At 47.3% G+C, this 22,614-nt stretch overlaps 1 protein-coding gene across 5 annotated transcripts in view; it reads right to left on the bottom strand.

Annotated features, from left to right (window-relative positions):
- Positions 1-22,614, bottom strand: part of PAK6 (p21 (RAC1) activated kinase 6) — a 103,563-nt gene that overhangs the window by 11,041 nt on the left and 69,908 nt on the right. For all 5 annotated transcript variants that reach the window (XM_075330332.1, XM_075330333.1, XM_075330329.1 and 2 more), the window contains exons 4-6: positions 11,532-11,996; positions 8,494-8,627; positions 5,051-5,177 (exon numbers count right to left, since the gene is read on the bottom strand). In XM_075330332.1, coding sequence (XP_075186447.1) covers positions 5,051-5,177; positions 8,494-8,627; positions 11,532-11,996 — 726 coding nt within the window. The remainder of the gene's footprint in view (positions 1-5,050; positions 5,178-8,493; positions 8,628-11,531; positions 11,997-22,614) is intronic.

Here is a 22,614-nt window from a genome sequence, read left to right as displayed (position 1 = left end):
CTTATGAACCTAAATGAGACATATACTACTGACGCTGGGTGGTAAACCATCTTGCACATGTTGGTAGTCTGTACCCCAGCAGAGATTAAAAACCATGTCACCTGTCCTGAAACACAACTATAAAGAAATCTCAACCTTGTTGGGAAAATCTACTTTGGGATTTTGATCCTTGGCTAAACCAGTGGCGTCAATTTACAGAAGGTTTCCAGATCAACCAGCTGCAAAGTCTATAAAAGTCTTGAGCGTGGTATTCTCTCCAAAATGTCATCATCCTCCTTTTACTTCTCAATGAAATGAAATATAAAAGGGCAGGCTAAGTATCCTTGTTATTACAGATGAGCAAATCAATTAGTTACTAATTTGTGGCTGACGTACAGGAAACTCCTCCTACCTGCCCGACAGGAGCCTCCTCCTCCTACCTGCCCGACAGGAGCCTCCTCCTCCTACCTGCCCGACAGGAGCCTTCCTCCTCCTACTTGCCCGACAGGAGCCTCCTCCTCCTACCTGCCCGACAGGAGCCTCCTCCTCCTACCTGCCCGACAGGAGCCTCCTCCTCCTACCTGCCCGACAGGAGCCTTCCTCCTCCTACTTGCCCGACAGGAGCCTCCTCCTCCTACCTGCCCGACAGGAGCCTCCTCCTCCTACCTGCCCGACAGGAGCCTCCTCCTCCTACCTGCCCGACAGGAGCCTCCTCCTCCTACCTGCCCGACAGGAGCCTCCTCCTCCTACCTGCCCGACAGGAGCCTCCTCCTCCTACCTGCCCGACAGGAGCCTCCTCCTCCTACCTGCCCGACAGGAGCCTCCTCCTCCTACCTGCCCGACAGGAGCCTCCTCCTCCTACCTGCCCGACAGGAGCCTCCTCCTCCTACCTGCCCGACAGGAGCCTCCTCCTCCTACCTGCCTGACAGGAGCCTCCTCCTCCTACCTGCCGGAAAGGAGCCTCCTCCTCCTCCTACCTGCCCGACAGGAGCCTCCTCCTCCTACCTGCCGGAAAGGAGCCTCCTCCTCCTCCTACCTGCCGGACAGGAGCCTCCTCCTCCTACCTGCCGGACCGGAGCCTCCTACTACCTGCCAACATTTCATTTGAGTGTGGCACTACATGTATGCAGTAAATGGAGAGGTAGTCAGACAGGCCGAGAAGATCATAAACCAGGAGGGCATGACAGTACACATGAGGGGGATGGTGTGCAGACAGAGTCTAGGTCAAGATACAAGCCGAAGGTCAGGGTTCCAGGAGAGTACGTACAAAATACAGGGAGCAGGTGGGGACATGGTCAGGAGGAAGTGTGAGGTCAGAAGCCGGGAAGTCACAACAGAAACAGGGGAGGATAGGCAGAGACGGGTAAACAACATTCCGGAGTCGAAAGACCAAGCTCTGAACACTGAGCACCACGGGAGCCAACAGCACAACTATAGCTAAGAAGTACAACTGGCGGCGTCCTGAGATAACACGCTCCCTAATGAAGCAGAGCAATCACCGGGAGCGAGAAGCATCTGCAAGAGCACCTCCCAGGACAGTGTGAAAACCAGTGCTATGAAACAACCAGCAGAGCATTCATCCTGAAAATGCTCTGCACCATAGGTAACATATACCGGCTCTGCAGGAGAGCATGGCAGAACAATACAGAATGTTCTGCACATAGAAACGGTGACACCAGCCTGGCGAAACATCATTGTTGAGATGTAATGCATGAATGACGCCATATTAGGCTAGCTGATGGAAAGTGGGGGATGCCGGTAGGGCGCAGGGATCCCCTCCGGTGGCCACAGAATGCTGATTTGGCTGCTGGACGAGGGTTCCGCGAATCGATTCACTCAACTCTACTGGTTATTTTTCCACCTCTACTCTCACAGTGTGATATTGAAGGCACTAAATTATGGTTTCCACTTTTACTCATCTATATAGTTTGGCATTTTTAGCTATAATTCTCCACCAAAACATGAAAGATTGGCCTCTTTATAGGACTTATACCTTAGCGCCATGACCAAGGTCCATAAGGAAGCTACTCATGATGAGTGATCTACTGCTTTACAGCCTTACAGTTTGTGATCTGTGCAACCTTAATGTGACAAGAACAATATCCAGTAGTGGTGTAAAGGGCATTTATTGCACATAGATGGGAATACGACAGTCTAGCCGACAGACCGCAGTGCCAAAAAGGGAGAAATGTAGCGTAGTTGTGGGAAATGTCTTCTGAGCGTGCAAAGTTTATATGCGGCTGACAATGATCTATTACTACAGCCATCTATATACTATTCTGCCAGACACTGGAAAAAAATGACTATGAAAATTGACTCCTTGTGTATCCTACTGGGGAAAGGGTCACGATATGTAACAGCAGCATGGATTTACTGACCGAAGTGTGACTTGTCAAAGTTGTAATTGATGTGAACTGGTGTAGAAAATGTCTTATTGGAGCATGATATCTCATTTATTTCTGAACACCACTTGTTGCATTAATTTATTTTTCTGCGCTTAAAAAGGTTAATCCATTTTCATATATGGACTGAAAAAAATCAAGCACTTTTGCAATTTACGGCATATTAAAATTTGCAGCTGTTGTTGAGATATTAACTCATTGCCTCGGAGGCTGACCACCGCAGACGTCTAGCGTCCAGCTTGTAAGCACTGTGCTGAAGCTGACCGGGATTAGGAGATAAAGCACTCCCAAGATCCTGGCTAGCTTTAAAACAGCGCTTACAAGCTCAATAGATAGGCTTATGATCTGCAGTCTAGTAGCAGTGTTCAATCACCAAGGCTGTAAACAAAGACTTAACGTCTCAAGAACGGACGAAATTTATAATAAGCACAATCCGATAATACCCATTTATGAAAATGGGAATAACCCCTTGAATGGAGCAGACAAACTCATACAGTGGACAGGTGATAATTTTTGGACACTGTCAAAAATAATCAAGAAGTGGTGGCTCCATACAAATCCTACCGTCTTCAGCTGTTTAGATCTGGAGACACTTGACCAGTCCAGCATATTTAGTGTCAGTTTCTTTAAGGCCTCCAACACACATCCGTGAAACACGTGCGTGTTTGGTCCGTTTCCGTATATACCGGAGACACGGACAAACGTGCACCAATGTTATGCTATGTTTGAAGTCACACGTGCGTTATTCCATACGGTCCGTGTGTCCGTGTCCGTGATACGTATGTGTTTCTGTTTTGCATGGAAGCATGTCCGTTTTCTGCACGGAACACGCACACACGGACCCAATGGAAGTCTATGGGTCCGTGAGCAGACGTACGTGACACGGATGCATCTCCGTATGCTCCGTGTATGTTTTGTGCTTTTTTGCAGCGATGTCGGTCATTCTTTCTTTTTCTGTGTATGTAGATCACTCTCCCTCAGTCAGTCGGTCGGTCAATCTATCTGTATCATCTGTCCCTCTCCCTGTCTGTCGGTCAGTCTCCCTCCTCTCTCATACTCACCGTTCCCCGATCACCGGCGCGGCGCTGCACAGCTGTTAAAAAAAACTCCGGTGGCTTTTACTATTTTGAAAAATCCGGCTGCTCATTAATCAATCTCGTATTCCCTGCTTTCCCCGCCCACCGGCGCCTATGATTGGTTGCAGTGAGACACGCCCCCACGCTGAGTGACAGCTGTCTCACTGCAACCAATCACAGCCGCCGGTGGGCGTGTCAATATCGAGCAGGAAAATAAATAAATAATTAATTTAAAAAACCGATGTGCGATTCCCCTCATTTTGATACCAGCCAGGGTAAAGTCAAACAGCTGAAGGCTGGTACTCTCAGAATGGGGAGCTCCACATTATGGGGAGCCCCCCAGCCTAACAATATCAGCCAGCAGCCGCCCAGAATAGCCGCAACCATTAGATGCGACAGTTCTGGGACTGTACCCGGCTCTTCCCAATTTGCCCTGGTGCGTTGGCAATCGGGGTAATAAGGAGTTAATGGCAGCAGCCCATAGCTGCCACTAAGTCCAAGATTAATCATGTCAGGCGTCTCCCCGACATACCTTCCATGATTAATCTGTAAGTTACAGCAAATAAACACATACACCCGAAGAAATCCTTTATTTGGAATAATAAACACTAACAAATACCCTCGTTCACCACTTTATGAAGCCCGAAAAAGCCATCCATGTCCGGCGTAATCCACGGAGGTCCCGCGTCGCTTCCAGCTCTGCTACATGAAGGTGACAGGAGCTGCAGAAGAACACCGCCGCTCCTAACAGCTCCACGCAGCAACTAAGGTGAGCCGCGCGATCAGCTGTGCTGTCACTCAGGTTACTCGCGGCCATCGCTGGATCCTCCAACTGTGACTGAAAGTCGCCCGAGTGACAGTGATGAAGTCACAGGTGAGTTGTGGTCTTGGGGGGGGAGGACTCCAGCTGGTCGCGGGTAGCCTGAGTGACGGCAGCGCTAATCGCGCTGCTCACTTCAGTGACTCAGGGGATTAGCGGTCACCGGTGAGTCCTGCACGGGTGACCACTAATCAGTACACGACACCCAGACAGAGCCGCGGCATGACAATGAAGTCGGGTGAAGTTCACCCGAGTTCATTCTCATCGCGCGTCGCTGTCTGCTGTGAGCGGGTATGTATCAATGACATTGTGTAACACACACGGAACATTTCACACGGACAACACACGGACATGTCACTTACGTATCGCATGCACACACGGACATTCCACACGCACACATGGCTAGCATACGCAATACACACGGATGCCACACGTACCATAAAAACGGACTTAAAAACGGAAAACGGACCTGAAAAACGGACCGTATGACATGTGCGTGCTTTTCACGGATGTGTGTTGGAGGCCTAAGAAAGTATTCATCGTCTTGAAAGGTGTGTCTGGACACAATTTGACCATTTTCACTTAGGGGTGTGCTCAGTTTTGTTGCCTGAAGTTTTGACATTAATGGCTGTGTGTTGAGTGATTTAGAGGGCACACCAAATTTATATATATAGTAAAAATAAATTGAAAAATAAAATGAAAAATTTATGTTACTCGCTATAATAAAACAAGAAATCTACAGATGAGGGGAGAGGGGGGCTACAGTTCCTCACCCGTCCATCTAGTGTTAGAAGTATGGAGTCGCTCTTGATGTCCCGGTGGATCACGCCTTGGGAGTGCAGATACACCAGAGCTTGTAACACTGACTTGCAGACAGTCGCAATTTGCTCCTCGTTCAGTCTGAAACACAGAATACCAGGGATCACATCTTGAAAAGTCACATAAATCATTAAAGAATGACCATTGTTATCATTTTACTTTCATAAATCGATCGGGCACATTAAAAGTCAGAAACTTTATATTTTATCCAAGAAATCGGCTTCTTTCTCCTCCTGGACTGATCTATCACTCTCAATTCATGGGTAAAATCTGTATTCAGGGGAAACATTACTGAGATTGGACATTGCAGTCGGTGCCTATAAAGTTCTATGGAGAACTTGCAGCAGAATGTCTGTCTCTGCCTCTAGCTCCTCCTCCATTGAATTTTTAAAGCACCAACTAGCATGGAGGGGGAGGAGCTAGAGACAGAGACAGACATTCTGCTGCAAGTTCTCCATAGAGGTTTATAAGCACCAACTGCCATCTATCTCCTTAATGGGAAATCGGTATACACGGAATACAGATTTTACCCTGGAATTGAGAGTTACTCTTTAACAATATCCCAAAATATAGGTTCTATCTATAGACTAATAATGGGAGATTTCTTTAAGACCTTGTGACTGAGTTTATATCCAAGCAATACTAATCAGATGTCACTTAATAGAAATACGACTTCCTTATAGTAATCCTGTAAACTTTATCACTCCAGTGGAGCTTGCTTGAAATCATGGTGTATGTAGAGGGCAACAGGAACAAGCAGGATCACACAGTGATCCTCCACGTAACATGCCGATTCAGCTATGTCAATCTGGCCCCTCATTTGTATGTTTACAATGAGTTCTCCACACTATAGGTATACAGCTCTGGCAAAATTTAAGAGACCACTGCACTTTTTTTTTATAAAAATCAGCTTCTCTACATGTCTGACAGCCATTCCATTCCACGGTCAGTTGAACTCCAACCAGAGTACAGACCGGTAGTGGGCAAAAGTGACTCTCCACTGACCGGGATGACCGTCTTATTCGAATGTCACTCAGCAACCGCAGGATGACATCAAGTGACCTACAAAAGGAATGGCAAGTGGCAGCTGGGGTGAAGTGCACGGCAAGAACAGATCGTAACAGGCTCCTAGAGGAAGGGCTCAAGTCATGTAAAGGTAGAAAAAAAGCCTTTCATTAATGAGAAACAAAGGAGAGCCAGGCTGAAGTTTGCCAAACAACCATAAGGATTGGACCATAGAGGACTGGAGTAAGGTAATCTTCTCTGATGAGTTTAATTTTCAGCTTTGCCCAACACCTAGTCGTCTAATGGTTAGACGGAGACCTGGAGAGGCATACAAGCCATATTGTCTTGCACCCATTGTGAAATTTGGTAGAGGATCGGTGATGATCTGGGGATGATTCAGCAAGGCTGGAATTGGGCAGGTTAAACTTTGCGAAGGACATATAAATCAAACCACATACAAGGTTATCCTGGAAAAACAGTTTCTTCCTTTTGCTCAACATTATTCGGCACTCTGCAGCTTGTGGCCCAAGCTACACAGCCTTCCTGCTCTGCAGTTAGTCGCTGAGGCTGCACAGCACAGCCTTCCTGCTCTGCAGATCTTGGCTGAAGCTGCACAGCCTTCCTGCTCTGCAGATCTTGGCTGAAGCTGCACAGTCTTCCTGCTCTGCAGATCTTGGCTGAAGCTGCACAGCCTCCCTGCTCTGCAGATCTTGGCTGCAGCTGCACAGCCTCCCTGCTCTGCAGACCTTGGCTGAAGCTGCACAGCCTCCCTGCTCTGCAGATCTTGGCTGAAGCTGCACAGCCTTCCTGCTCTGCAGATCTTGGCTGAAGCTGCACAGCCTTCCTGCTCTGCAGATCTTGGCTGAAGCTGCACAGCCTCCCTGCTCTGCAGATCTTGGCTGAAGCTGCACAGCCTCCCTGCTCTGCAGATCTTGGCTGAAGCTGCACAGCCTCCCTGCTCTGCAGATCTTGGCTGAAGCTGCACAGCACAGCTTTCCTGCTCTGCAGATCGTGGCTGAAGCTGCACAGCCTTCCTGCTCTGCAGATCGTGGCTGAAGCTGCACAGCCTCCCTGCTCTGCAGATCGTGGCTGAAGCTGCACAGCCTCCCTGCTCTGCAGATCTTGGCTGAAGCTGCACAGCACAGCTTTCCTGCTCTGCAGATCGTGGCTGAAGCTGCACAGCCTTCCTGCTCTGCAGATCGTGGCTGAAGCTGCACAGCACAGCTTTCCTGCTCTGCAGATCGTGGCTGAAGCTGCACAGCCTCCCTGCTCTGCAGATCGTGGCTGAAGCTGCACAGCCTCCCTGCTCTGCAGATCGTGGCTGAAGCTGCACAGCTTTCCTGCTCTGCAGATCGTGGCTGAAGCTGCACAGCCTTCCTGCTCTGCAGATCGTGGCTGAAGCTGCACAGCCTCCCTGCTCTGCAGATCGTGGCTGAAGCTGCACAGCCTTCCTGCTCTGCAGATCGTGGCTGAAGCTGCACAGCCTCCCTGCTCTGCAGATCTTGGCTGAAGCTGCACAGCCTCCCTGCTCTGCAGATCTTGGCTGAAGCTGCACAGCCTCCCTGCTCTGCAGATCTTGGCTGAAGCTGCACAGCCTTCCTGCTCTGCAGATCTTGGCTGAAGCTGCACAGCCTTCCTGCTCTGCAGATCGTGGCTGAAGCTGCACAGCCTTCCTGCTCTGCAGATCGTGGCTGAAGCTGCACAGCCTTCCTGCTCTGCAGATCGTGGCTGAAGCTGCACAGCCTTCCTGCTCTGCAGATCGTGGCTGAAGCTGCACAGCCTTCCTGCTCTGCATATCTTGGCTGAAGCTGTACAGCCTCCCTGCTCTGCAGATCTTGGCTGAAGCTGCACAGCCTCCCTGCTCTGCAGATCTTGGCTGCAGCTGCACAGCACAGCCTTCCTTCATTTAACAGGTTGGGGCCAACAGTTGCATGCCGTAAATCTCCCCAATCAGATGAGATCGGGTCTGATTTTGGGCTGCAGATCCCCTTGCTCTCTAAGAGATGAGCCACCACCAGAGATGTCTGGCACCAGCTCCTTCATAGAAAAGACAGGAGCCATCGGCAGAGCAGCGTCAGAGGAGATAGCTGCTGGATGAACTATCATCCCCATCGTATGGTGGGGGCTGGGGGAGATTAAAATAAAAAAAATAATATTTTGTGACTATTCACTATTTGTGAATGGGTGTAATTTCTGAGCCAATAGTGGTAGAGGTTTTATGGAGTTAAGTCTGGACAGCGGGAATGGGTTAATTGCAGCTTTGGTATAACCCCGATATATGTTTACATAAATCCATTAATAATCCAGTATCTATTGATTCAGATTACAATGTTTATTTTACTATTGGATTATAATCATACCATGGGATTATCTGAGATTATTGTGCACATACCTGGTTTGTGATACAATATCCGTGAGGGCGCCTCCTTGCACATACTCCATCATAACCCACAGCTCTTCTCCCACCAGATAGCTCTTGTACATCTCCACCACGTTGACGTGCTGATAATCCCGCATGATGACAACCTACATACCACACAAAGGACAAGCCTGTGTCAATAATCACACAAACCGACAGCCAAAAAAACATAAAGGAAAATGTACCCGCGATGACTAATGGTATCCTGCCCTGAAAAGATGATATAAAGCTAAACAAGAGGCAAACTAACAATATACAAAGGAGCGGGGCACGAGGACGATGAATGGCGCTCCGTGATTTATACACCGGAACCGCACTAAGTATGCAAACAGCTATGACAAAGTGCTGGAATGGCGGGAATGCCAGGATGGATAGACATGTTAGTGATAGGCAGAAAAATAGAAACCAAAGTATGAAAAACCTCATGGAGTATGAGCCATGTGTGCAGAAATCTCCGCACTTACAGCACTGGCTGCCATTAATTAGGATATTAAATGGTTAAGGAAGGTTCTGCCGTATTGAATGTAATTGAGAATGGAAATCATCAAGATCCTCCTCTGGCAGCTCCCCTTGTAAATGCCGAATAATGACGTCCCTGACGGGAGACAAGTCCGGAGACACTGCAGGCCATGGTAGCACTTTTAGGTCATGCAGGATGCTCAAAGTAGCACAAGCAACATGCGGCCTGGCGTTGTCATGCTGAAAAGGTGTTTTGGGACATTTTGGAAAAATGGCTTGATTAATTTTGTACTGCAAGTGAAATCATCATCACATACCAAGCCAAAGGCGTCACAGTGTCTAAACCATCCATTAGAAGGAGTGTGTGTGACATTGGGCTACAAGCTAGATACCCACCTAAAGGAGTAACATTGACCTCATGCTACCGATATCAAAGGCTATGATGGTGCAGAACAAGGCAGCAATGGAGGCTGGAATGGAGGTCTAACCTCTTCAGTGAGGATTCCGGCTTTTGTCTTGGAAGCAATGATAGGTCTCGAGACCGCGTGGGCAACACCATGAAGAAGAGTTTACAAGGGGAAAAAAAATCACAACCATCCTTGTCCCGGCATTATGGTGTGGGGTGGCATAGTGTATGGCATCCGGACCCCTCTAGCCTTTTTACTTGGTACACTAACAGCTCAGCGTTACATTGATTTGATCATGTAACCAGTGATACGGCCATTTTGCCAAAGTATCCCAGGAGCTTTTTTCCAACGCATGTTGCTCATGCCACAGTGAGCATGGCCTAAATGTGCTACCATAGCCTACAGCATCTCTAGACTTGTCTCCCATCGAGCACACCTGGGACGTAATTGGTTGGCAATTACAAAGGTATCTGCCAACAGCAGATCTTGATGATTTGTCCAAGTGCATTCAGCACGGCAGAACATTCCTCAGAGAACCACCTAATTGATAGCATGGCAGCCCGGGGAATCAAAGGGCAGTCATGAAATACTAATCTTGTTAGTATATTTTAAGTCTTTTCTTGTGTGAATGTGAGACAGAATCTCCTCCAAAATCCTGGTTTAACCCCTTCACGACCATGGATGGATATATCCGTCATGGAGCGTGTCCCGTTAAGCCTCGCCCCCTCCCGCGGGCTGGCGGCGGCAGTCGGCACACATATCAGCTGTTTTCAACAGCTGACGTGTGCCTACTAGCCACGGGTGGAATCGCTTCCACCCGCGGCCATTAACCCCTTAAATCTTGCTGCCAAAGTCTGGCAGCAAGATCTAAATGCGCGCGGCCATGTTTTTTACTTACCGCCGCCCCCACCGGAAGTCACGTGCGTGATCACGTGACTATCGGTGGTTGCCATCGTAGCACAGGGTCATGTGATGACGCCTGCAGCTATGATGTTTCAGTTTCATTTTCCCTCGGCCGAGAGCAGAGGGAAAAACAAAGTGACTGAATCTGCTGTTTACAGCTGTATAGCTGTGATCAGCAGATAGATAATAGCGATCGGATTGCTGATCGCTATAGCCCCCTAGGGGGACTAGTAAAATAAAAAAAAAAGTAAAAAAAAAAGTTTTAAAAAAAAAAAACCAAAACCTAAAAATTCAAATCACCCCTCTTTCCCCCCATTGAAAATTAAAGTGTTAAAAAATAAATAAATATACACATATTTGGTATCGCCGCGTTCAGAAATGCCCGATCTATCAAAATATAAAATCAATTAATCTGATTGGTAAACGGCGTAGTGGCAAAAAAATTCCAAACACCAAAATTACGTTTTTTGGTCGCCGCAAGTTTTACGCAAAATGCAATAACAGGCGATCAAAACATAGCATCTGCGCAAAAATGGTACAATTAGAAACGTCAGCTCGAGACACAAAAAATAAGCCGTCACTGAGCCTCAGATCCTGAAAAATGAAAACTCTACGGGTTTCGGAAAATGGCGCAAAACGTGCGCCACTTTTATTGGACAGACTTGTGATTTTTTTTTAACCCCTTAGATACAAGTAAACCTATACATGTTTTGTGTCTACAAACTCGCACCGACCTCAGGCATCACACCCACACATCAGTTTTACCATATAGTGAACACCGTGAATAAAACATCCCAAAAACTATTGTGCCATCACACATTTTTTGCAATTTTTCTGCATTTGGAATTTTTTTGCTGTTTTCCAGTACACCATATGGTAAAACTTATGGTTTCATTTAAAAGTACAACTTGTCCTGCAAAAAACAAGCCCTCATATGGCAAGATTGATGGAAAAATAAAAAAGTTACGCCTCTCGGAAGAAGGGGAGCAAAAAACAAAAACGGAAAGTGCCCGGGGGCTGAAGGGGTTAAAAAAAAAAAAAGCTGTGTGAACATGCCCTCAGAGGGTCCCTTCTGACATGAACAGGTGGTATTCTTCTACTTATCACTTATCGAGATGCGATATAAAGCTCCCAACCTCCTTCTTTAACAGTTGTATGCCCTAATGGGATGTATAAATCAGACCACATAGGGTCACATTGACAAACCTTAAATAGTTGGTTATATGGACCCATAGCACTCACCTCATTAAACAGAAGTTCTCTCCGCTGTTGCTTTCTTAGGTCCATCATTTTTACTGCCACCTGGCGCCCACTGTGCTTTTCTCGAGCAATGCACACAACTCCAGTTGAACCTTCCCCAATTTTTACATAATCCTCTAAAAGTAGACGTGGGTCTCCTTTATCCACCACCATCCGAAGTGCTGTCTTGAACTGGTCATGGGTGACCACTGTCGTGTCCTGATTACCCAGTGGAATTTTGTTAAATGAGTCCTGGCATAAATGGAGGTTGGTTGAGCTGGTTTGGATGGAGCGACTACGTGGTGAACCTGCAGGAGAAGGTCTGCATGGCCGGAGAGGAGATACCCGTTCCGATGGTGTCCCCGAAACTATCCTAGGGAAGTCTGGGGGTAAATGGTCAGGTGGAAGAGAAACCGCTTTGGCCAAAACGCCCCTTGCAGATAATAAGGGCCGCTTATATTCCTCGTTCTATGAAAAAGAACACAAAAACAAATATTCTCGTTAGTAAGTTATCATCTTGTAAATTTTACTCACAAAATATACAGTGAGATATCAAAAGGGTTTTTTGGGTTGGATAAATAGAAAGCATTAATCATCCTTTGCTTAAAGAGAACATAACAGGTGATGCATGCTGCTCATGGTGCGGGGAGCATGTATCAGCTGTCAGGCCCTTCCCTTAAATCAATAAATGAGTATAAGAACATGAGTATATCTTTATAAAAGAAATGCATCTTATTCCACTTATGAGCTTCTTATCCTCTCCCTTTGCCTTCCAAATTCATTCACTCTGAAAAACAGCTATCATCAAGACTGACTGCCGGCTCCCTGAGGTGTCCGATTGCACTGCCTATTTAAGGCTATGAAGCAAGTAGGTGAGAGGAGGAATTGCAGTGCCCCTGAACCCATCAGGATGCTATAAGGTTTTGCTTCCCCACAAGGATGCAGGGCCTACCCCCCCCCCCCCCCTAGGGCCCCGGGAGACCAGTGCTGGTAACACCAAAAACCCAGGTAATCCCAGTTTTTTACCCAACAATCCCCCATACAATGGTACATAGCTAGGGTTGGACCAATGGATGGCCGCCTAGAGGTGGAGCCCCTCCAGTCCACTAGTTGACCAGGTGGGAGGGGCGGAGTGTGAAGTGGAGTGAGAGGAGTATGAAGTTGGAAGTGAGGAGGAGATGTTCTGACTCGGGTGACCTGGTACGCAGGAGAGTAGTTGCCGGTGGATTACTCCCGGAACAACGCACCGACAAGGTACAGGACCCTAGGACAGGAAAGAGCTCCATGCCGACCTGCTAACACCTGCACAGCGAGGGGACCATCAAGGACCTCGTTGACACTAAAAATCTAAAGACTCAGTAGCAAAGGGAGAACCGGAGACAGGACCAGAGACTCAGACCCCTAATCCCTTGTAAATATATACCCATTACAAAAAGGGCCCAGGGCACGGAGCCAGGTAACGGCCACCACTGTGACATTCCCCAGATATACACTGCCCGTAACCGAGTACCCCATATCCCTGGGCGCGACAGACTGAGGAGCACTTAGCGCAATGTAAGATGTGAAAGATTGTGCTGCAGCTTCAGTGCTGGATTCACAGTCACACAGCTCAGTATTGCTGGAAAATGTCCAAGCTGCTGCTTCTGTTTGCTACATAAAGGAAAAAAGCATTCCAATCTTTCCCTCCGTCACACAGTCTGTGTATGCTGTGTATGGGAGACATCATAGCAGCAAGAATCCACCCTCTAGCTTAGAGACAATTGAAAATTAGAGACAATGCACACAAAGGTGAAAAATGGCCATATAATGGCCAGATATAGTGTTAGTTGTCATGCACACACTGCTTTTCATGAAAAGTCACTTTAAATGACAGTTTGGCTTTAAGATTTGCATTTTCTGTACATGGGTATGGGGTGAGTCATCTGGCATTATATAGAGTTACCTTATATTAGGCACCTAGATGTATAGCTCAGCTCCCTGGTGGCTTCGGAAGTGAAGGCACGGCCTGACCGAAAATGTTTACCCTGGGCCAGTCTAGCTAGAAATATCCTAAAGCAGCGTGCAAAATTTGAGACCACATGTGGCAAGGTAACGTGGCATTAGACAACAAGGAAGTCTGGAGCCGGTGTGTGAATTGGCACTGTGGTCTGTGGTGAGTGGTGCAGTCACCCGAGACAGTAAGCAGCCAAACTATGAGCATCTGTGACCTGCAGCAGGTGGTGACCTGTGAGGTCCGAGTGTCTCCTAAATCTGTGAATACAGATTACAAACTAACAAAAAAGAGACATCTGCACTCTGTAGTGCAAATATATGTGGAATAATGAATATGGGAATATAGACATGCATTACTGCTATGGAAAAGATATAAAAATTGAGGTACTTAGTAAACAAAAATAGCCAGTGTGATGTGAGCCCAACAGCCAACACCAAGGTGACCTCTTATTGTTGGGTCACTGCCTACTCTAATGCTTCTGTTTGGGTTAAAAAAAAAGCCCTTCAATTTATGGGTGAACAGGAACCTGCTAATGAAGGATTAAAATTGCCTAAGACTGAAGAGCAGGAGTGCTCAATCAGAAGGCATGACCCTGTAATCTAAGAAAAAGACTGATGGCACATCCTAACTTTGTAATGTGAACAGTTGCACTCTGTAGTGCTTAGATACATGTAACAATGAACATAGGAATATAGACGTGCATTTTTACCAAGAGAGGCATAAGATGGAACCCAACACTAAGAGGTCTGTTACGGGGGGCTGTCTGATAATAACCGAAAGGAGTATCAGACAGTCAGGGTCCACCGTGCAAAGACTTTGCTGCAGACTATGGCAGAGTGCAATACCTCTGTTAACTCACAGAAGGATATAATAAGAAAGTAAAGCAATTCCTCCCTTACTTGGAGGGTGTGTGGAATGATCTCTGTTAATAATCACAGATACAAAGGCAATGTGTGCGAAATGGCACCTACCTAGGTCCGCTCTTCTAGTGGTGCAAAAGAGACGAACAGCAGCGTAAGCCGCACAAAGCTCCTACCTGCGTTCGCTCCACTAGTGTGCGAGGACACGAACCACTAGATATGGCACCTGCCTAGGTCCGCTCTTCTAGTGGTGCAAAAGAGACGAACAGCAGCGTAAGCCGCACAAAGCTCCTACCTCTGTTCGCTCCCCTAGTGTGCGAGGATACGAACAACTGCCAGACGCAGTATAAGGAACGTTACCCTAGCGGCAACGTCCACCTACGAGTACAATCACAAGGCCCAGCCAGACCATGTGCCTCAGGCACCTGCCTATGTCCGCTCCCCTAAGAGGTAAGGATACGGACAGCAGCCGAAGCTGTAAGGTATAAGAACGCTACCCTGCCGGTAGCGCTCACCTAGCATAGACAGAGGAATGCCTAGAGGAACGCGCACAGAGCGTCTACTCATATGCATGAACCAAGAGGACTGAGCACCATGCGGCGTGTGTCAGGGTCTTATATAGACTCTGTGCCTCATCCAAGATGGAGGACACCAGAGCCAATCCGCTTCCAGAACGACAGGAGTGACGTCATGCTGGCCTATCACCGAGCAAGACGTCACAAGCACATGACCAGCGACCAATCGGCATAGAAGGTGTCAGAGACATGTGACCTCGTGTCAGCGATGATGTCACCCGCACATGTGCAATGGCTCCAAGATTGGACTTAGTCTCCGGCGCTCGCACATGTGCAGTAGCAAGAAATCTGGACTTAGTCTCCAGTGCTCGCACATGTGCAGTAGCAAGAAATCTGGACTTAGTCTCCAGCGCTCGCACATGTGCAGTAGCAAGAAATCTGGACATAGTCTCCAGTGCTCGCAGCAACCGTAACAAGGTCACCTCGGCGTTGGCTGTTGGGCTCACATATAACTGGCCATTTTCTTGTGCCAAGTACCTCAATTTTTACATGCTTTCTATAGCAGTAATGCATGTCTATATACCCATATTCATTATTACACATCTTCGCACTACAGAGTGCAACTGTCTCTTTTTTTGTTACTATGTTTCATGCTCAATATACACCTGTTCACATTGGAAAGTTAGGAAGTGCCATCAGTCTTTTTCTCACATATTACAAACTGTTCCTGTGAAATCTCCTGTGTACAGATCCCTCTGTGATATTCTTCTACTTTGTACCTAGGATGTTGAGCATTTAAAAGGTGGCAACTACCTTCGGTATGTGTTAGACTGTACCTGTGGATTCCTTTAACTGCCGTACGAGAAGTGCAACCACCAAACTTAGAGACTACTGATGGTGAGGTGTAACTGCCAAGAGAAGTGCCTCAATATCAGATGTAATCATAAAGAGGAATTTCGATCTACATAAAATATCACATGTCCACTGATTGATAGATCTCCACTCATATTACGGTAGATAGCTGGTAGCCAAAAGATCACTCGGTTGACACCTCAAGACTTGGCTCAACCAAGTGTTTCTGTGTTTTCTATGAGACCGCCACTGACAAAATCCTCACCAGACGAAAGAATTGGGTGATTGAATTCTACCCAATCGATCCTCATGAGACAGCCAGGAGACTCATGGGACTCATGGACAGCCAAGAGACTCACCCAATGGTCACCCAATTCTGTAGTAATCGATTCGTTTGGACAACTTACATGAAGTACTTTTAATGTATGTGCTCTTGGCTACAAGGTAGTGGCCAGGAGGAGTCAGCTGGAGAGGCTGGTCGCGCATGAACCTCTCCATTCCTGACCGTGTGTGAAGGAGCCCTCTTTTCAAGAAACCACTGAGTCCTATCGATATGTGATAAGTATACTAGAAGGGATACCATCCATACCCCACTGCCGGGCCTGTGCTCGGGACACCATCTATACCCTGCTGCCGGGCCTGTGCTCAGGACACCACCTATACCCCGCTGCCGGCCTGTGCTCGGGACACCATCTATACCCCGCTGCCGGGCCTGTGCTCAGGACACCATATATACCCCGCTGCCGGGCCTGTGCTCGGGACACCATCTATACCCCGCTGCCGGGCCTGTGCTCAGGACACCATATATACCCCGCTGCCGGGCCTGTGATCGGGACACCATCTATACCCCGCTGCCGGGCCTGTGCTCGGGACACCATCTATACCCCGCTGCCAGGCCTGTGCGCAGGACACCATCTATACCCCACTGCCGGGCCTGTGCTCAGGACACCATCTATACCCCACTCCTTGGCCCGTGCTCGGGACACCATCTATACCCCGCTGCCGTGCCGGTGCTCGGGACACCATCTATACCCCGCTGCCGTGCCTGTGCTCGGGACACCATCTATACCCCGCTGCCGGGCCTGTGCTCGGGACACCATCTATACCCCGCTGCCGGGCCTGTGCTCGGGACACCATCTATACCCCGCCACTGGGCCTGTGCTATCCTCGAGCTAGTAGCTAGGGTTTTTTTAGGCTAGTAGGGCCGCGCCTACATTGTGACCTGCTTATATGCACCATTTAGGGCACATTAGTGTTGTCACAATGATATACCTAGCAATTATACCTAGTTATTTTAAGAAATGGTGTAATTACTGAACGTGTTGATAATGACTGATCTTAACTTAATGGCATTCAAATTAAAACTTCATCATTGTTTGCGTGATTTATCTGCAAGAACACATTTTGCACCCATTACATGACCGAGACCTCGAAAGCCTCGGGATGTTATCTGTCTGTAGTGAATGTAAATTACAAAACAGCTGCAGAGAACCGAAGATTTCACCGTACAAGTCGGAATATATCCCGGGTGACAGCCCTGTTCCTGCTGACATTCTTAGATATTTGAAGCATAATAAAATATATATTTTTTTATGTTTAATTCTTAAGATAGTGACTACCTGTCTGAACTGGAAAGACCCCATAGGCACCTGCTTGCCTGTTCATACTGGAAAATAAAGCATAGAATGTCCTCCCCGAGGACAGGCTGTACAGTGCAATGGGAACCCTACATACTTTCAGCAAATTCATGAAAAATGACTCTTTACACTCTGTGGGTGATAAGTGGTTTTCATTGTGTGTGGGGTTTTATTTTTATATTTGAGCTTGATTGCTTCTATTCATACTAGCCAAGTTTTATAGATGTCTTCACTGAAGACAGATTTTACACATGAGCTGAGACTTTTGAGAGTGAATTTTCAGTCCTCGAGGAGAAAGAGAAATCTCTCTGATAAGATATAATGCAAAAAGGTTCCTATTTTCACATGTATGGATTTATGAAAAAAAATGAAATGACAGATAATCTTTGATAATTCGAGGCTACACACCTTTTGGAAAAAGAAAGTCTATTGTGGTTTACCATATTGATGGTACTGTGGGCATTACAATGAGTACTGCAGCAAGGCTAGAACTACTTTAGACTGAGGAGTACAGGTAGACTTTTACTATTGTAAATACTGTAATGGACAATTGTCACGGGTAACAGACAGTCTTGTGGTTTCTGGCAATAGAAGGTCACAGCTAGAGTTGAGCGAGTGCCCAACTATTCATACTCGCGATACTCATAACGAGTACTGTATAATACTCATGTATTCATTCCGAATAGCATGTGCAATGCAAGTCGCTGGGGAAAACTCGCAATGGAACTGTACTATTCACTACCCGCAAGAATAGTGCGGAATTCGGGTTACCCGTTACTTTGTGAGTTTTCCCCATTGACTTGCATTGCACACGCTATTCGGAATGAATACACCAATATTAGACAGTGCTCGTTATGAGTATCACGAGTACGAATAGTTAGATACTCGCTCAACTCTAGTCACAGCGTTTGTCTGCGCAGAATGCTCTCTGACGTTCCATTGTTCCTGCTGTCAGTATTCATTGGTATAGGCAGTTTTCCTGCTGGATTTCCATCTCTCCCCTTTTTTTTTTGTCAGAAGGGCTCGAAAACAAAAAAGTGACCGCCTCTAGTTGCCCAGGAAACCGTCCGCCACAAGAGGGCTATGACATTCTATGATGCACACTCCCCCAAGGCCAGCAGTCGTGCAAACCCAGGCACCTTCCAGCACCGAACAAGGCAGTGCCCTCCCAAACTACACTTGATCTTAGCCAAAAGACCAAGAAGCGATCCTCTCCCCTTTTTTGACCCAGTAGGACCGTGCCTTCCATCCATCTGCTGATCATCAGTATTCTCTTGTTACTTAAATACTCCCATCTTCCCTGAACTGGTGCTGGGGATATTATTCAGTTCATTCAAGCTCTGGTTGCAAGTAGGGGGCTTGTACTCATCTGTAGTATGGTTGCTGAAGCTTTGCTGAACTGCCCGAGTCATCTGTGGATAAGTAGTTCATGCTTTTTCCCCCTCATGTCTCCTCCTTGTGTCTTTCTTTAGCGTTTAGTGGGGTTGACTTAGAGCTCATCCCACCCGTTCCCTATTTAAAGTCCAGCACTAGGGATACCTAGGGTCAGGTATCCAGCTCGGCGCATAGGTGCAGAACCTATCTAAGGTGGTGAGGGACCCCAGGGACCAGCAGTAGGTTTGGACAGGGGTCACCATTTCCTCCCTCCCTAGACGCAGGGGTCCCCTACCCTTACGTTTCGCCGCTCGCTCACCTGTACCTAGTGTGACAACCATTTAGATCAGCCAATTAGTAAGCAAGTGATCGGAGGAACGTTTGTTGCCGGCCATCAGGTCAACAAACCTAGCAAATTACCAAATCTGTGTTTCGTTGGGTACAATGAGTTTAAAGCAAGCTTAAAATAAATAGTTACCGGCAGCACACTCTCGCTTGTAATCACGGGGTTGTGCTGCAAATGTGGATGATCTTCTATGGACACAGAATCATCATATTAACCTGCCTTAAAGTTGAAAAACTGTGTTTATCAAAGGGAACCTAAAAAGGTAGTTAGGAGAGCGTTAACAGCCTTCTAATACCATGTTTAATGATCCCTGCTCTCCCTTTCTTTGGGTAGCAGACTAGTCCAGAACAGTTGTCAATCAGTGATACAGCACACAATATCATTCATGCTTGCATAGTCGTCATCCCCATATGCTGCAGCAATGTTTGCCAGTTATCCTGGACTAGTTCACTGCCCACAAGAAGGCCAAAGTACTAGAGGCGGGCAACGTCTGGAGCACTCGTCAAGATAGACTCTATATACTACATACATTTTTACCAAAGTTTACTCTCCTCCATAGGCTAGAGAAAGATGTAGGAGCGATATAGCCCTCGAAACCCTACCACTGGCTAGGTTATGATGAGTGTCACGATCAGCCGGGGGGGTCACTCAGAAATCCCCCGTGCTGTCCACCAAGGTCACGATCGGGGGGTAACAAGTAGGGGTCACCCCTCCTTTATACCTCTCGACCGACAGACAGAGCATGTGACGCGCTCTCTAGCGCCCCTCTTATAGTCAGGCCAATTATGGAATTGCCCGAAAATAAGCGAGGAGGCCGCTATTCTCCTGTGCCTTTGATTGAAGGGCCCCGGTGAGAGCAGGGTATATATTCCTCCGACCTCCGCGGACGGAATATATAAGAACCTCCTCGCCTCTCACTGGCCGCCCCACAATGATCCTTGGCACACACTCGCTGCCACCAACCGATTTACGGTAACTATTAGCCGAACACACAGGCGTGGGGTTCAAGATCGAGATAACAGAACAGCCCAAGATTAATTATATAATTTAATCGGCCTAAGCCACACTAGAAACTACAATATATACAATAGGGGATCTACAGAATATACATATAGGTCAGAGTACAGTTACAAGCAAGATATGGATTACAAACAGGTATACAATTCAATCAGTTACCTTGTGCGTCTGGCCACAGGGGGGCGCTGTAGACCAGGTTTCTAGGATCTTTCCCACAGATGTTTCCTGCACGTGACCCCCGGTGAAAGAACACTGGAAAATGGCCGAATTGGGGTTATCAACTTGGGCAAATCCAGGTACCCTCCTACCTTAGTGACCTCACAGGGAAGCACTGCCACTCCCCCTGCATTGAGTCAGAGTAATATCCCAGAAGGGGCTATTACCCGCAACTCCGGACTGGGAGGTCCGATCGGGACGGTTCTGGTGCCATCAGATCCGCCCGGGTCCCCTCTGCATTTTGAGTCCAAGCACGACTCATTTACCGGACTCCTACTAGCAGTTCTCTATAGCTCGCCGCCCCAGGGTGCCACATAGACTTCGAGGATATGCACAGATTCGTCTCGAAGTCCCGATTCTAACGATGTAAGGGGTGTATGGCTGAGACGCACGGTAATATCATAACTGTGTATAATATTACGGAGCCAGCAGTATGCTCTCCTGTGGTGACTAGCTTCCTTTTGGTTTTGCTAGGTCCCTGTCCACTCTCTTTGATGAATGGACCCAACCCCCCAGGGGGTCTTCCTCTCTCTTTGTTGTAAAGGCCTGAGAGGACAACTAATCTCCATATCATAGGAGATGGCTGTTGGATGTGTAAGTGGGACTTCACACCTTTCCAGATGTTGTGGCATCTGAGAAGGACCTCGGTGTGTGAAGGGACAAGGGAGGGGGGTTGCCCTCAGGGGGGTGATGAGAGAAATGATGACTGGACATCATCATTCCTCTTAATATCCCAGGATTTTCCTCACAATGAGCTTTAGAAAACACAACATTAAGCTGGAGAAAAAGATTTGGAACATCCACTGGTGGGCACAGACCGGAAAAGGCCCCTGTGCAAGAACAATATATGCGCCCTTTTCAGTCGAAGAACTCATCAAAGTGCACCGTTCCACCTGTTTTGTAGGTAGAAATGGGCCCTTTTGCTCTTTGGGACCCTGTGCAGCTGCACATGTTGCATCGATGATATGTCAATCTACTTGACAGGTGTGCAATGATCTGAGTTAGAAGGCTAAGACATGCATTCCCAATAGAGATGAGCAAATACATTTCCAAGAGCTGATTGATTATTCAGGCATTTCACCTTCCTGGTAATTGATCTGCTTCTTTACTGAGCATGCTCTCTCAGAACCTCGCCAGTCGTACATTCTGGTTCAGTTGTTGTGCTGTTGGCCTGTGTTTCGGCTAGTGTTCTGATCTTTGGTTTTTGACCCCCGGACTGTTCTTTGACTCCTCTCTGCCTGCTCCCTGTTGCTGTCATGACCTCCTGGCTTTAGATCTCAGACCGTTTCCTGACCACGTCTCTGTTTACTCCCTGAAATCATTACATGCCCCCTTGGAATTCTGACCTGACTATGCCTCTGTGTACTCCCTGTATCCATACGTGTCCTCCTGTTACCAGACCCCGGCTTTCCTGACTACTCTTCTGTTTGTACAAACCATAAGTAGTAACCGCTTTACATTCTTCAATCTGGTGTGATGTCAGATGTATGTGTCACGCCGCGACTATAACATCAAGCCAAGCTGGGTAGTCATAAGAGGAGCCAGGGGTGTCCACAGGGAGGAGATGGTTTTCAGCAGCCATGAAATACTGACCTGGGTGCTTCACCGTGAAGCGATTTGTTCATCTCTATTTTCCTCACTATGGACGCCATAAAATTCACTGCCCATATCAAATCTAGGGGTAAAATCTTACTATTGCTGTAGGAGCCAATCTAGGAACCACTGGATTACCAGATTGAAACCAAAGCTAAAAGCTCTATTTACCGCTGGTCACGGACTGTTATGTTCAACGTCTGACACTGCGATACATACTGCTTAAATCATTGATCACCTGGGACAAAGCGCTCAGGTAGGTTTATAAGGACTGGCATTTCATACTCAAGCCTTAACCCTAATTTTGTTGGAGTCAAGGCACATGCCTCTTTTGGATTATTTTCAAGCCCCGAACTAATGGGAACCTGCCTGGCTGCAAGATAGCAGCTGGATCTGTTGTCTCTGAAATACTTGGGCGTTTCAAAAAAAACATAGCTTAAAGATCTGGCTGGGAACTATAGGTTGAGATTAAACTAGTCCTGTGCCGCCTCTGGCATTATTCTTTCTGCATCTCTCCGGGTGATTGACAGGTTTCTGGCTATGTACATGCATGAATGGGACCCGCCAATCAACTAGAGCAATGCAGGACTTGTCTCCTCTCCGGCTGGATATTTAAACTATGTTTCTTTGATAAAATACAGAATTTCAGAGAAAAAAAAAATAGCCTGGATGAAATTATTGCA

The sequence above is a fragment of the Anomaloglossus baeobatrachus genome, chromosome 12 (genome assembly GCF_048569485.1).
Source record: "Anomaloglossus baeobatrachus isolate aAnoBae1 chromosome 12, aAnoBae1.hap1, whole genome shotgun sequence".
Lineage (NCBI taxonomy): Eukaryota > Metazoa > Chordata > Amphibia > Anura > Aromobatidae > Anomaloglossus > Anomaloglossus baeobatrachus.
The sequence above is the reverse complement of the archived record's forward strand: the minus strand, read 5'-3'. Positions and strand labels throughout refer to the sequence as shown.